Genomic DNA, 15,270 nt, shown 5'->3' with positions numbered 1-15,270 from the left:
AAAACTGTGGAGGCAGGACAACAAGCATGCTCAGATGTTTAACATGGAGGACGTTAAAACACGCTGCGCATCTCGCACGCTGCTGTCCTAGCAGGAAGATTTCTGTGCCGCCGTCCTTTGCAAATGGGTGAGCGGTAACCCATCTGCGCCGGAAATTGGGCGCGGCCCCTTTAAGAGGGGGTTCGCGGACGTCACGTTCAGTCACGCAGGAGGGGCGCTCTGGCCGGACTCTATGGTTGGGAGAAGATGAACCCCGAAGGAGACGGAGACGGGGGCTGGGGCTGGGGCAGGGGCAGCAGAACAGTCTGGGTCGCCGCTGCCGGTAGGTGGCTGCGGGGCAGTGACCAGGCGGGGCGCCCGCGCGCTAGCACATTTCCCACACGGGGGCGGGCGGCGGGGGGGCGCGCGCCGCTGACAAGCTCCCCCACTGAGCTGCCGCCCTGCCCCTCCCCCCGAGAGGGACTCCCCCGCGCCGGGTGAACGTCCTGCCCGTTTTGCGCCCCTAGCCGGCCGAGTAGCTGACTGACAAGGCCGGGGGTGTGTGGACAGGCGGGGCCGCGGCCGCGGCCGCGCAGAGCGTAACCCGGGGGAGGGTCAGCGGGCGCGTCCTGGTGCGCAGCTCGGGCCAGAGCCGGCAGGGCTGCAGCAAAAGCTCGCAGCGACCTGGGCTGCAATAGGCCAGTACCTGTTAGACGTGTTGAGGTACTTTCACCCACGGCTCCCCCAGCCGCCCGCCTGCTGCCCTGCTGGGTACGGCACTGCCTCCCGGTGCCCTCTGGCTGGGTTTTCTGGCTCTTTGTGGGGAGGAAGAGAGCCCTGACTCGCTGGGCTGCAGCTGTCCTGGTGATCCCCGCTTAGCCCCAGTCTACGGGTGTGCCGCTCCTCGGCTTATCCTTCTAGGATTGGAACCCCAGGGAATGAGCAGGACTCCGGTAGTGATGGGAGCCCATAGGACGCTGGTTCCTACTAGTCTTGCCGCTGGAAACAAGGATCAAATGGATAACCATTCACACCATTTATATTATTTATTTTAATGATTCTGAGAACCCCTTTTAATTAACTGCTGGAAACATAAAGTCTTCTGTATTGCTGGCCCACAGTTTGAGAGGTACTGTTACAACTAGGAACAGGATAAAGGCCCAGACCTTAAAGGTGAATGAGCAATCAGTGTTGCCCGTCAGTTGCCATTAAAACAAAACTGGGGTAGGTAGCAGGGAAAGTCCTACCAGTAGTGCTCCCTGTTGGTAGAACAGAGACAGGATTCCATTGTTTTTCATGCAAAGAAGATTCTTTAGCCAGACTGTTGACCACATACTATTCTTAAGTCCTGGCTTCCCCAAGCAGTCATGGAACAGGTTTGCTAACTCTGGTATGCTGTCTTATCTGGACTGTGTACCTTGGATTTCGGATAACAGCATGTGTGGCATGCTCAGTTCCACTTGAGCAATATTGTTGGCAACTAGAAGGGATCATTTGAGAGTAAAAATGAAAGTTGACAGTATGGACATGAACTGATTGCTTTGGAACCTAAACTGATTTCTGGGAAACTATAGTTCAGTCTTGTGTAAACTGAAATACCCTTTCCATAATTAAGAATCTGTGGGTTGACACTAAGAGTGATATTAGGAAACTGGAACTGTGCTGTAACTTGAAGGGAGAGGCACTTGTTACAGGAAACCTACATTTCTTCTACAGCATAAAAGCTAGTACAGAGCTTGTAATAGTGGGGCCTGGAATTTCTTGGAGAAAGAAGGTAATTTTTCTATAACAGATGCAATTAGTATCAATGATGCCAGGAAATCCACATATGGTCATAAAACCATTATATCCTGGGCTCTTAAATTGTTTGAGGATGGACCACAACTTGAGTGTTTCCAGGTCTCCTCTGTCTGATTGACATGACATCTTTGGAGCAAATAGAGCAGTAACCTAAAAGGAATTTTGGGAGAGTATTTATGTATACAGGTTAAACCTCTCTAATCTGGTACCCTCAGGACCTGATTGGGGTCAGAGGAGAGAATTGCTGGACCACAGGAGGTTGATAATGTCTACCAGATTACCAACACTTTCACTGCCTTCTGGGCTCTTAGAAGACACTCAGGGGTAAATTACAGATAAATAACAGCGCAGAACACTGAGAGCCAGGACCGGTGGCTGTAAATAAACTTTGTGGGACCCGGGAAACTTGGCCACACCTACGCTAAGTGGTCATCTAGCTAACTAAAACTATGCCTGATTACAGATGTTGCTGGATGAGAGCGCTCCAGATGAGAGAGGTTCAACCTATATTTCTTTCTTACTCCAGTTTCACAGTTGGAAACACGGGGGAGAGCAAGCAACATTTGTATGCGCGTGTGCACACACAAAATTCATTGAGTGGACTGGAATTTGGAAACAATTGCATTAAACGTAATTACTGTTTTCTAAATCTGAATAGCCTCACAATCTTTACAGTTGTTTCTCAATTAATCTTTTAGTGTCATTATTTTACCCTTTTATAAAAGATAATTGGTATAAAATAAAACACTTCAACAGAATTCAGCTGCTGCGGCTGTCTGTCAGAATTTTTTGCATTGGACATCCTAAGTAGATGCTGTGAAAATTATGCTGTTAAACACAATAAACATGATGTGAAAGAAGCAATAAATAGTAGATAGAATTGATCTCTTAAAGATATGCTGAGGCCTCTTTAAAAAAGCTTTGGACAATGTAAGTATTTAAAAACGACATTTTAATTATTTCCCCTTTTCTGTATGTACTACATTTATTATGCAGTAATGCCCAGCGTCTGGCCTACCATGCAGTGTTAAAGTACAAAGTGCAAACTATCATTTAATAATTTGATAACCTGTGTGGGGGGAGCTACATGAGAGAAAGAGATGGGGAAACATCTCAGTAAAACAACTGCTGTTAAGAAATTCATACTTTTAAGGTAACTCCATAATAGGGATATTAACATTTAACAAGAAAGCTTCAACCTAAATGGATGAGGCTTACTGGTTATAGTTAACCAGCAGGGGCTGGAATCTCCCCTGTCCAGTTCCCGCACCTCTTCACCCATGGCACACTGGGGCCACGGGCTGCTTTAGCTACATGCATGGGCCCTCCAGGGACCAAGGTTGCTCCAGCCGGGCTGGAGCATTCTTGCCTGCTGTGTGACTGGCACTGGACTGGCGCATCCCCATTCATGGTGCAAGTGGGGTTGTTCCGACCAGCCTGGAGTGCCCCCACCCACAATATGTTGGGGACCAGGGCTGCTTGGCCCTGGCTGGAGTGGCCCTGCCCATGGGAGGGAGGGGGTCCCCACTGTTCCCAGGCATGGCAGGCAACATGATGGACACCCCAGAGCTCCTGGTGGCAGGAAATAATGCTCCTCCTCTCCATGGCAGGGAGGAACCCCACAGCTTGGAGCTGCCAGTGGAGCTGAACCTTGCAGCACTTAGCCCAAGTGATGGGGCCTGGAACTCCCAGTCTGCCACTAGATGTCCATGCTCCCTGTTTCATTTTGATATTTTTAGTAAAAGTCAGAGAAATATCACAGCCCTCCCTGAATTTTTCATTATTGCCTCTGCTTTGCCCTGGCAGTGATTTTTACGAAAAATATCCATGAGACAATCTGAGTCTTAGCCATAAGTGTTGGGCCCCTGAGCCAAGAAAGGGCATTTGTGGAAATGTCATTGCCTTTTTACATTGCTTTAGCTGAGCACAAGAAAAAATACAACAAAGCAAGCCCTTTGTATGCTGGTAAACTAAGATGGAGACTCAGCTTGTAGCTTCTATTACAGCATATCTAGGAACACTGTGCTGTTGGGAATTTGATAAATGAAAGCAACATTTTTGCACCAAACTCTCTGCTTTTGGTGTAAACCCAAAATAACCCCATTAGCTGGGACCACATTTTAAGGTCTCAACATTGCACTTAAAGTTGGTGTGTGTTGCTGACAGTGAAGTGAGTTAAAATGCTGTTTCAGAATCAGCAAATGCAAACATTGGCTATTTTTGTTTTGCAGACCTCCTCTTGCTGTAACTGGTGGCTGTGAGGTGCTGAGCTTTTGTGCTTGTGATGGCAGAAGATCAGGAGCTAACTCAGCCCTGCAAGTCTCCACTGGAGCCCTCCCTCCAGCAGTGCACCAGCAACACGTACCGCAGTGCAGAGCACTCCCAGTCCTTGCTCAATGGCCTGGTAGCTCTCCGGCATAGTGGCATCCTTTTTGATGTAATCCTGGTAGTGGAAGGAAAGCCCATTGAAGCACATCGGATACTTCTAGCTGCATCATGTGACTACTTCAGGTGAGTGCAGGGTTATTGTCAATCTCTAACCAGCATCTTTCTTGGTGATTAAAACCAAGCAATTGTGAACGGACTTACTTCTTTCTTCCCCTGAGACTCCCCATCCTTCCCCAAGTTGTAATGTGACGAAGCATGCTTTACTCAGAACACTTTAGTGCCTGCCCATAGTGGAATAAAAGAAATAGGAATTCAGCCACACTGTGGAGTACCCTTTAAGATGAGTTGAATGCAGTTAAAATATATCATTTGTCTCTGTTGGGTTTTCTCCTGTATGACTCTTAAGCTAATCTCTCATTACTCCACACTGAGTTTTACTTCCAGGTGCTTCTGTTTCACTCAGAACTCAGTTTTTGTAGGAATATAGTGTTGCCCATACCTGCCGATAGGGCGGGGCAATGGAGGCAGTTGCCCTGAGGCCCAATGTTTCAAAGGGGCACTGCAGTACCATGGCAATGCTGCTCCCCACTCCATGTAGCTCTGAGGGGGCTCAGTGCCTCAGTCTGGGTGGCCCTGATAGCTGACTGACCTAGGCCCTGCCCCTTCTGCCCTTGCCCACGCCTCTTCTGGGGGTGCAGAATTGGGCTGTGCTCCCACTTTGCCCCAGCATCTGTGGCTGCTGTCAGCCCCACTGGTGGTGACTATTTTTATATGTGTTCCTGTTATCAGATGTCTGACAGTGCATTTTACAGAACTGTTAAATTCTGTTGGCACCAAAAAGATTTGACCTATTACAGTAATTTCCTAATACATAGCAAGTTACAAACCATGTTGTGGAAAGTAGTTGCCCTATGTGCTCTAGTGGACTATAGAGCTTGGGGGGGAGATCTAACTCCTGATGTAGCCACTGGAAGTGCTTTCTATGGATTTTAAGGGGAATTGAAGCAAGCTCTTGGTCACTAAAAATACTGAAAAGTCGCCTCTAGTGAGTGGTGCTCCAAAGTGGGACAAGTCATTCTTTTTAGCCAGTCTTGTTTGGCGTGAGGCCACACTGATTCAAAACCCTCACTCCCAGATTTCAGCTCTGAGCACATCTCAAGCAAATTGGTGCATATGAAGACTCTATCTACTTAAATGCTGACTAACAGCCATCATCATTCTAAACAAATATTGCATGGGACTTGCTCAGGGCCCCCTCAACACTGCTTTGGGGTCAGATGCAGTTGAATGAAGTGAGGCATTTCTTCTCCCAGCCACGTAGGGTGTGTCGATCTGTATCTAGTTACCCATGCCTTCAAAGTTGTGCTTGTCAAGCTTGCTGATGAGTGTGTATGTTGTACAGTGTAGTAGTATGCATATCATAGGCCTTGTCATGCAGTCCCTTCACTGACAAAGTTCTGATCTCTGGAAGCTGGGGTTGCTGATGGTACATGGAAGTGGGGTAGGAGCTTGAGAAATGGAAAAGCCAGGACACACAGACCCCAGGACTTATGGGGTAGCATTGATAGACTGTTTTGACATGAACTCTGAGATGCATCTTCCCCATGTAGTGGCAGAGCAGCAAAGCAAGTTTGTCTGTATTCCTTGATGTGCCATCATACACGTGTTGTACATACAGACACATGTCGGAGGGGACTGGTCTTAAGCATGTGTCAAAGCCTGTCAGACCTGCAATGTAGATATTTAATGGGTTGTTCACCTCTGAACTGTGTGCACTCCTGTCACTCAACCCAGCCCTTTCTGGAAGAGCACACAATCACCTTTGTAGCAATAAAGCACCGTCACTAAACTAGCACATTTCAGTGTGTATTTAAAACTTCCCTAAGAACAAGGGCTTATGAAATGTGCTATAACGTCTTTTAAAGATAGTGATCCCACTGTAGGATGCAGGAGTCTGTATGTCTTCTTGACTTCTTTTATTTACTTTTAGCTCTTTTAATGAGGGAGGTTTTTATTTTTTACAGAGGTCCCCAGGATTAATGGGGAAACAATGTACAAGTTAAACTAATGCAAGGATGCATGGGGAGCATATACGTACAGCTGGTTAACCAAAACTTGACTAGGCACATCTATACTTATCCACAGATCAACACTCTCTGGAAGTCTTTTTCCTCTGCCACCCTGTGGTTCGATTCAGAGCGCTTAATAGGGATGTGCTAAATTGAATGTTGAGCATGCTCCCTTCAACTCCAGTACTCCTTGCAGTTGTGAGGATTTAAGGAAGCTGACAGGAGCATTTTTCCCATCAACCTCCCACTGTGGGGACCACGCCAAAGTTTGAATCAATTAACATCGCTGGAGTTGCATATCTTAATTTGAACTTATCTCCTAGTGTAGACCTGTTCTGTGCCTTCTGCGTTTGCAGAGCCTGCTGGCTGATGCATCTTCACTGCAGTCTGAAAAAACTGTGTTCTGCTTTTCCAGTCCCAAAACTGGTGTAGCCCAGCGTATTTCGTGGAGTACTGGATTTGGGTCCAGGCAGGGAGGCTTTGGAAAGCTGTGTGTTCAGTTGTCCTTGTGTATGTTGTGGATGATCCCTGAACACTAAGGCTAAGATGGGTTGAACATTCCCTAGCTTTGGCAGATCTTCAGCATGATCTGCATCTTTTTCTTTCTACAGAGGAATGTTTGCTGGTGGGCTACGAGAGATGGAACAGGAAGAGGTTCATATTCATGGAGTTTCCTACAATGCTATGTGTAAAATCCTGAACTTCATATATACCTCTGAGGTGGAACTCAGCCTGAACAATGTACAAGAAACACTAACTGCTGCCTGCCAACTTCAGGTGAGGGATTGGGAAATGGTGCAAGAAGTCACTGGGGAAAAAATGGGAGAGGTTGTTGAGAAGATGAGCAAACACACCAAAGGAGGAGTAAAGGGGCAGGGCTTTTCTGCCTATATACAAGGATTTGATTAGGACTTTTTTCCTATATGCTTTTAAATCAGGGGCGGGGAATCTCTAGCCTGCTGCTTGCCTTGATCCAGGCCAGAAAATTAGGGGCTCCCAACTCCTCACTGCTCGTGGGGGAGCCCTGAGCCTCACAAGCTCAATCAAGGCAAGGTGCAGGCTGAACCCAGAACCCGTGGGCTACTTGGCAGGGAGAGGGAAGTATCTCTGTGCCCAGGAGAGCTGTGTCCCTTGCTCTGGCTTGAGAGCTCCAACTCCATTGCTCACACTGGCTTGGAATCCCAGTCAATGGGAGTGGCAGTGGGCAGCGCCGAGTCACTGGCATCCCACCCCAGAGCTGCGCTAGGTAGGTTTCTCATCCCCAGCTCCCTTCTGTGCTCTGCGCCTTGCCCAGATCCCCCCAACCTCACCCACCCCCTTGAAACCCCACACCAGCCTGCTCCTGGGTTCTCCCTCCCACCCAGACCCCCATCCCTGGCAGACCCCTCCCACACAGTGAACCCCTCATTTTTTAGCTCCACCACAGAGCCTCGTGGGGGCCCCACAAAATCTATTTGCACCAGGCCCCAAGGAGAGTTAATCTAGCCCTGGTGGGGAAGCCCTGAGCCTTAGTACTGAGCCCCATCCCCAGACTCCTCCCGGGGCTGGAGTGCGAGGGGAACTCTGGTGCCCAGAGCTGCATGAGTGAAATGAGTGTGTCTTGTGTTTTTTCTCCTGCTTATTAGTCAGAGGCCATATCTCTGAGTTGCCTGGTTGGTTGGTTGATTTAATTTATTTTGCTTCTCTTAGTATGTGGCCCCAACTGACTTTCTGTGGGTCAGCGCCCCCCTGCTGCTTGAAACTGACAACTCCCCCACCTCTCTGTTTTAAACTGTGGATTCCAGGCTTGTCTGCACATCCGTTGCTAGAGTTGCACAGCTGCACTTGGTGAAGATGCTGTTCCACCAGATCTCAAGTTGACATAGCATCATGTACAGCAGGGTTAGATCAAAGTACATGGCTCAGGCATGCAGATTTGCCATATTCTCCACTGACCTAGTTATACCAGTGTAAGATGAAGGGTGGACCAGGGCTTTGTAAGTAGCTAGATGTATATAATAAACTGGGTATGGATGGATGTGGTGTTACTATAACAGTGCAGAATTATTGGCAGCTGTACTGCAACACCCCCCCCAATAATCTTAGACCCCCTGCAAAATTCCTTTTGGTGCAAGGAAGCCTATACCTACAACATGTACATGACAGATGTAAAAATCATAAATTTAATTATTTCAGTAATTTACATGTACTTTGACCAAAATGGGCTGTGAATTTGGTAGGGCACTACTTAAAACTCTGAGGTCCCCAGTGTAAAACAAGACATTTTTAATGTAGATTAAATCTGCGTTATCTCTTGTAGATTCCAGAAGTCATTAAGTTTTGTTGTGATTTTCTCATGTCCTGGGTGGATGAGGAGAACATCCTGGATGTGTACAAAATAGCTGACCTCTTTGACTTGAATCATTTGAGTGAGCAGCTGGACTCCTACATTCTCAAGAACTTTGTAGCTTTCTCAAAGACAGAGGTATACCGCCAGTTACCTCTGGAGAAGGTGTACTCTCTCCTCAGCAGCAACCTGTTAGAGGTCAACTGTGAGAATGAGGTTTATGAAGGAGCCCTTCTGTACCATTACACCCTAGAACAGGTGGAGACAGATCAAGTCTCACTGATGGAGCCTCCTAAGTTACTGGAAACAGTGCGCTTCCCCCTGATGGAATTCCAGGTCCTGCAAAGACTCCATGACAAATTAAGCCCGTGTCCTTTAAGAGAGACTGTAGCTGATGCACTAATGTACCATAAGAACGAATGTCTTCAGCCCATGCTTCAAAGCTCACAGACACAGGTGAGGTCAGAGTTCCACTGTGTAGTGGGCTTTGGAGGGATGCATTCTACACCATCCACAGTCCTGAGTGACCAAGCAAAGTACTTGAACCCCCTGTTAGGAGAGTGGAGGCACTTTACTGCTGCATTAGCCCCCCGAATGTCCAACCAAGGGATCGCGGTTTTCAACAACTTTGTATACTTGATTGGTGGAGATAACAACGTACGAGGTTTTCGAGCAGAATCCAGGTGTTGGAGGTAAGAAGAGACTACTTCTACCCTTCTCCTCCCCTCCCTCGACCCCCACTTATTATTTATCAGCCAATTACCCTTCCCTGTGTCAGGCAGTCACTTTCACAGTATACCTGGTCAGAAAAGTTGGGAATTATAGTGAGACATCATTGAAAGAAACTTCAACCACTGCAGAAGACTAGCCTCATGGTAAAAGAGGAAACTTTCTGTTTTGTGCATGCTTCATTTGCTAATCAACCACAAAGGGGAAAGCAAATGTAGCAACATTACACAACAGCTCTGAGTTATGTTAAAATATTTTTGAGTTCTGAGCATGGACTGGAAGCCAGAGACTCCTGTGTGCTGACTTTTTGGCTTTAACATACTTTGTTACCTGGATTGATTTTTCTTAATTTCTCTCACTCTTTCTTTCTCAAGTGCAAAATGGGGTTATTTACCACTCTGTCTAGTTATTGAGAGGCTTATTATATTAATGTATGTACAGCACTATGAGGTCAGACCTGCCACTGAATGTAAGTCTGAAGTTTTGTGTGTGTTGCCTGAATGGTTCAGAAATGGAAATTCATTAAGAACTGCTTCTGAAGAGAGAACTCTTCCTACCTTTTTAGACAGAGGGGAAATGTTAGTGTGATGGCTTGCAGCAGTGACTTAGGATGATCAAAAATTCAGAGTTGTCCTATACATAAAGTAAATGTGATAGAAAAGGCCAGTGATTTAAGAGGCACAGCACTTCGAAGAAAATTGTAACTTTGGCTGATAATTTTGAACGGGTGTGCATGATACCATTAATGAGCTTCCTTCTACTTCCTAAGATTGAATCGCATCTAAATAATAATGTAAAAATATTAAAATTTAAGTTAGAAAATTTACAGTTGAGCCTGGTAACAGTTTGGGGGGTTTTAAGTTCTACTGAGATCAGGCTTGCTTTCTTAGACGTTCTTTTGTCTGCAGACTATTGTTGTGTTTTTGCCCATTGGCTTTAGTCCTGTTTGTTCTCTGTGCACATATAAGCAAAATTTAAGTGCCTGCCATTGCATTGTGGCTGTTCCTGTAATTAAGATTTCCATATTTTATCTGGAATTGCTATTTGAAGGCAAAAGCTAAAGTTGAAAAGGTTGAGGTACCTGTGATGGGTTGTCACTCCCAAGATTCAGTCCGGGAGCCACTGGAACTGCTATGTGCCTAACAAGAAGTCTTGTGGCACCTTATAGACTAACAGATAATATCAGATATTAACAGATAACTGCACAGAATGCTGAGAGCCAGGACTGGTGGCTGGAAACAAACTTTATGGGACTTTGGGAAACTTGGTCACGCCCGTAAGTGGTCATTTGGCTAACTAAAATCATGCCGGATTACAGATGTTGCTGGACAAGAGCTCTGGATTAGAGAGGTTCAACCTGTATCATGCAACTAAGAGGAATATGGGTGCAGAGTGTCAGAGTACCCTCTTGCCAGCAGACATCTGAACAAATTAACTGCTCCAAATACTCGTGCTCTTCCTGGCCATTCAAGTTCCTAGGTACAATCTTTGTGATAGTTTTTGGCCAATGTTTACATTGTGGAATGACTGCCAACTAACAGTTGATGGAAGGTAGACTGGCAAGTAGACATGTAGAATATAATTAATTTGCTAATGTATTCTCCTTCAAAAGAGTAAAAACACTAGCTGATTTGTGTTTGACAAAAAGGGTGAAATTCACTAGAGTGAAATTTTGACCAACTTATAATAAAGCCAATTTAAGCCAAAGAGACTGCACTGATTCAAATTTATGCGGTGCTGACCCCATGTTCCAGCAGTGGCAATGCCCATGTCTCAGTACTCTGTGGTAGATTTGTGTTGGTAAGCTCAGTTTGGTCCTATTCCTTTCCAAGGTATGACCCACGGCACAACAAATGGTTCCAGATCCAGTCCTTGCAGCAAGAGCATGCTGACCTCTGTGTCTGTGTTGTGGGTGAATATATATATGCTGTCGCAGGGCGAGACTACCACGAAGACCTAAGGGAGGTAGAGAGGTATGATCCAAAAACCAACACCTGGAAATACGTGGCACCACTGAAGAAGGAGGTAAGCAATGTACATGTCAGCAAACATGATTAAGCTCCCTTAACATTTGCCTTCATCTTTCCTCAGTGCTTTTTGCTACTTTTTCTTAAGCATCTCTCTCAAGCTACAAAAATTCTGGTGGGTGACAATAGCCTCTGTTAGTGGCACAGAAAACCAGAAGAATGCTTAAAATCCCTTGGGTCTGCATCTTTGTCATGTATATTCTCTCTGATGCAAAATGGCAGGCCTTAAAAATTCAACCCTATTGGGAAATTAATTCTGCCCTTACACACGATCAAGATAAATGCCCTATGAGCATGACAGAGGCTAGTTTGGGTGTCCTGTTAAGCCACTGTCTCTTTTGAGAGTCACTGAAGAAGTATGTTCTGAAGTGGCAGTTCCACAGAAGTTGGAAGTTTTGTATTTGGGGGTTTTATGTTTCCATTTGTCTCATCATGTGAAGGGATTGTTCTGTGGTGCTCCAGTGATGCCACTTTACTAATAATATTGAACTGTCCAGGTGCAATAGACTCCCTCTAAAGAAAAATAGTTCCTGAATACCATAGGGTGTGAGCCTGACAGGTAGTGAGCACCTGCAAGTCCCATCAGTGTTAGTCAGTTACAAAAGCTTTATATATCTCATGATGAAGCCCTAAACTGATATGGGCAGAGAGGGGGAGGGGAAAAAAATCCCTAAGTATATGAGAACCGGAGACAGTGTGTGTATGATTTCCCATTTGAAATTATATGCTTGACTTCCTGTTTTCTTACTTGCTTCCCCCCCACCCTTAAAATGTTAACTTTAATATTGTTTTAGAAAAGCTTCTTAAAATTTAATTTTATGCTGGTGAAAGGTTCCTGATTCCTGATTCATAGTCTTGGAGAAAGAAGGCCTGTCTTTATTCCCAGAATGGATACAGCATGGGCAGCAGTAGTCCAAAATAAAATCATTTCATAATGTTTCTTTTCGGAAAACCTAACGTTGCTTTACAAACATGTAAGTATTATTCCCATTTTACAGAGGGGAATTGGAGGCTTAGAGAGGTCAAATGACTTGCCTGAGGTCACAAATAACAAATCAGTGCTGGGAATAGAGCCTAGGTCTTGTGACTTGCTCAAATTCTACCCAGTAGGTTGCTCTGCCTTTCTGATAACACTGAGAAAACTTCTGTTGTAAGACTTAATTTCCATGTAGGGCTTCAAAAAAGATGATGGAGGAAGGCACTAGTATGGAAGAGCAACAATAAGAAACATGAAGGCACTGCAGTTGTGGAGAAATCAGAAAAATCCTACTTAATTTCAGTTTGAGGCATGATCATTACACATGGAATTATAACATAACACAGAATCCTTCCAAATGTTGGCATCTAAGTAAGCAGAGGAATACACCACCTTTAATGTCATGTATTGCCAAGAGTTACATTCCCTCCTTGCTTACTGTGCTTGAAGCTTGAATAAAACACACAAAATTTCACACCCCCTTGCCTTTTTTTTTTTGTGTGATGGTGCAGGTTTATGCACATGCTGGAGCAGCACTGGATGGGAAGATGTATATTACATGTGGGAGGAGAGGTGAGGATTATTTGAAAGAACTACACTGTTACAATCCAGAAGCTGACCACTGGGACAGCTTAGCTGATGGTCCAGTCAGACGTGCCTGGCATGGGATGGCCACACTCCTGGGAAAGCTGTATGTGATTGGAGGTAGCAACAATGATTCTGGCTATAGGAGAGATGTTCACCAGGTAAGATGATGTCATGGCTATTTCTTTCCTCCCACCAGTGATGGGGAAGTGTACATCCAACTGGGAAGTGCAACAGCAACTAAGTATCTTGGATGTTACCTAGCAAAGGAAATCTAAATTGTGTGGCACTCCCGTGTGGCAGACTAGACAATTTGCAGCAGTGTCATTAACCTTGTTTTGTTTTTTTAATAACACATGAAATTGTCAATTATCATCCAATATTTTTTTTTATTAAAGTCAGTTTATATATACAGTCCCCCCACTTTCATGTTTTGATCTGTCAAGCACTTTGGTACTAGCCATGTGTGACTGTTTCAGAGACAGTGCCTTGAGGAAGGTGGAGGTGTTTAGTTGCTTCCATTCAGGTACTGAGCCCATTTGTGGTGGGATGGAATTGAGAAACATTTGTTAGATATTTCTGTTCAAACTAATCGGATGTGAAAAAGTTAGCAATGTTGGGATTTATCTTTGGGATTTATACGCAATGCTGCCTTGTGTCGTACTATTGTACAACTATGCAATACAGATTGATTATGGAGTTGGCCAGACAAGAGTGTTCTGGATTAGACAAATTCAGTCATGATTTTAGTTAGCCGGATGGCACTTATGGGTGTTGCCAGGTTTTCCATGGTCACACAAAGTTTGTTTACAGCCACTAGTCCTGGTTCTGAGTGTTCTGTGCTGTTGTTTAGCTGTAATTTACTCCTAAATGCTTAAAAGCCCAATAAACAGTGGAAGTGTTGGCAATGTGTTAGAAAATGTTGATTGTCCAGCAAATTCTCTTGTCCAGCACCAGACAGGTCCCAGGGGTGCCAGATGAGGTTCAACCTGCAGTAATAATATTGTACTTCTATGCAGAAACTTGTAAGTGGTTTTTTTTAAAGGAAGTAGGTTGCTTTGTGTCTTTATTTCTTTACATTCTTCCAGGTTGCCTGCTATAGCCCAAGTACTGATCAATGGACAAATGTATGCCCTCTACCTGCAGGGCATGGAGAGCCAGGTATTGCTGTCATAGCCAACAGAATCTACGTCTTGGGGGGCAGATCCCACAATCGAGGCATCCGGATGGACTATGTCCATATTTATGAAGCTGAGAGAGACTGCTGGGAGGAGGGTCCCCAGTTGGAGGATGATATTTCTGGGATGGCTGCCTGTGTCCTCACTCTGCCTAGGGCTATTCTAATGGACACTGAGAGACGGACTCCAGAATGGCACCCAGACCGACTACAGCATCACCCAGACCTTGCCTCTGAAGTTATGAGTGTGTCAGACTGGGAGGAATTTGACAATTCAAGTGAAGATTAAGGGTCTGAGGATTTTTTCCAGGGAAGGAAGGAAATTTTAAAAACTTTTAAAATGTTTTTGGTATAACATACATTGAATCAATATATAAACATTTGAAAACTTAAATGTTCTGCATTCTTTTTGCCACAAAGCAGCAGTGTGAAAGCAACCAAAGTACTTTCACATTCAATTAAAATGCAGAAGTTTTTGTCCTTTGAAAGGGCCTCTTCTCAACCCAGAGCATGGACTGAAGCAACACGAAAGACCCAGCTTGGCTAGCCCCTTTGCTTCAAACTTTCAGTGTGAAATCATTTCCTCATTCTTCTGTAATGGTCCTGTCACCAGAAAACTAATTGCCAGGAAGATACAACCTAGTGTCTGCCTCCTGTGTCAGTTTTCATTCAGCTTTACGTGTCCTGCAGAAGCATGAGTGCTGTAAGAGTGACAGGAATAAGGTCAAAATCTTTCTCCGATTTGGCCATGGAGCAATCCTCATAACAGGCTTAGAGGTTGTGATCTCATGTCAGCCCACTTCCAAATCACTTACTCTGAAGATTTTATCAACTAGGTGGAAGACTTGTAGAAAAACTCTTTGTATTGGCTATGGCCATATCTTTAATCAGATGAACTCTCACAAATGTCATTTGTCCACAAATGAAATAATAAATCCTTGTGGGAAACTCCTTTTTCCTCTAGTTGCGTGGTTGGTTTGTTTGGTTTTGTTTTTTTTTTTTCCCCTCCCTCCCCCCCCACCCCATATGACCAACTAATACTTAAGGGGCCATATTCGTTAGGGCAGTGAAGCCATGCCACTTGACATTTGGCTCAGTTATGTTGTTGTTCACTTAGCTGCTTAGAAAGCGAGAGAGAGCCAGGATTACGCTATTGTGATGTTGTTTTTTCTTCTTCCTGTGTTTTACTAGTGTAACTAAAGGGACTGAAAATT

General features: G+C 45.0%; 1 protein-coding gene across 1 annotated transcript; it reads left to right on the top strand.

Annotated features, from left to right (window-relative positions):
- The first annotated feature begins 226 nt into the window (after positions 1-226).
- KLHL22 (kelch like family member 22) lies at positions 227-15,014 on the top strand. Its single transcript, XM_075013105.1, has 7 exons — positions 227-322; positions 4,011-4,290; positions 6,848-7,013; positions 8,536-9,254; positions 11,124-11,316; positions 12,807-13,040; positions 13,968-15,014. The coding sequence occupies exons 2-7, from the start codon at positions 4,064-4,066 to the stop codon at positions 14,343-14,345; spliced, it is 1,917 nt and encodes a 638-aa protein (XP_074869206.1). The 5' UTR covers positions 227-322; positions 4,011-4,063; the 3' UTR covers positions 14,346-15,014.
- The last annotated feature ends 256 nt before the right edge of the window (positions 15,015-15,270 follow it).

This window comes from Carettochelys insculpta, chromosome 18, assembly GCF_033958435.1.
Source record: "Carettochelys insculpta isolate YL-2023 chromosome 18, ASM3395843v1, whole genome shotgun sequence".
Classification (NCBI taxonomy): domain Eukaryota; kingdom Metazoa; phylum Chordata; order Testudines; family Carettochelyidae; genus Carettochelys; species Carettochelys insculpta.
Note: the sequence above shows the minus strand (reverse complement) of the source record. Positions and strands in the feature narration are given on the sequence as shown.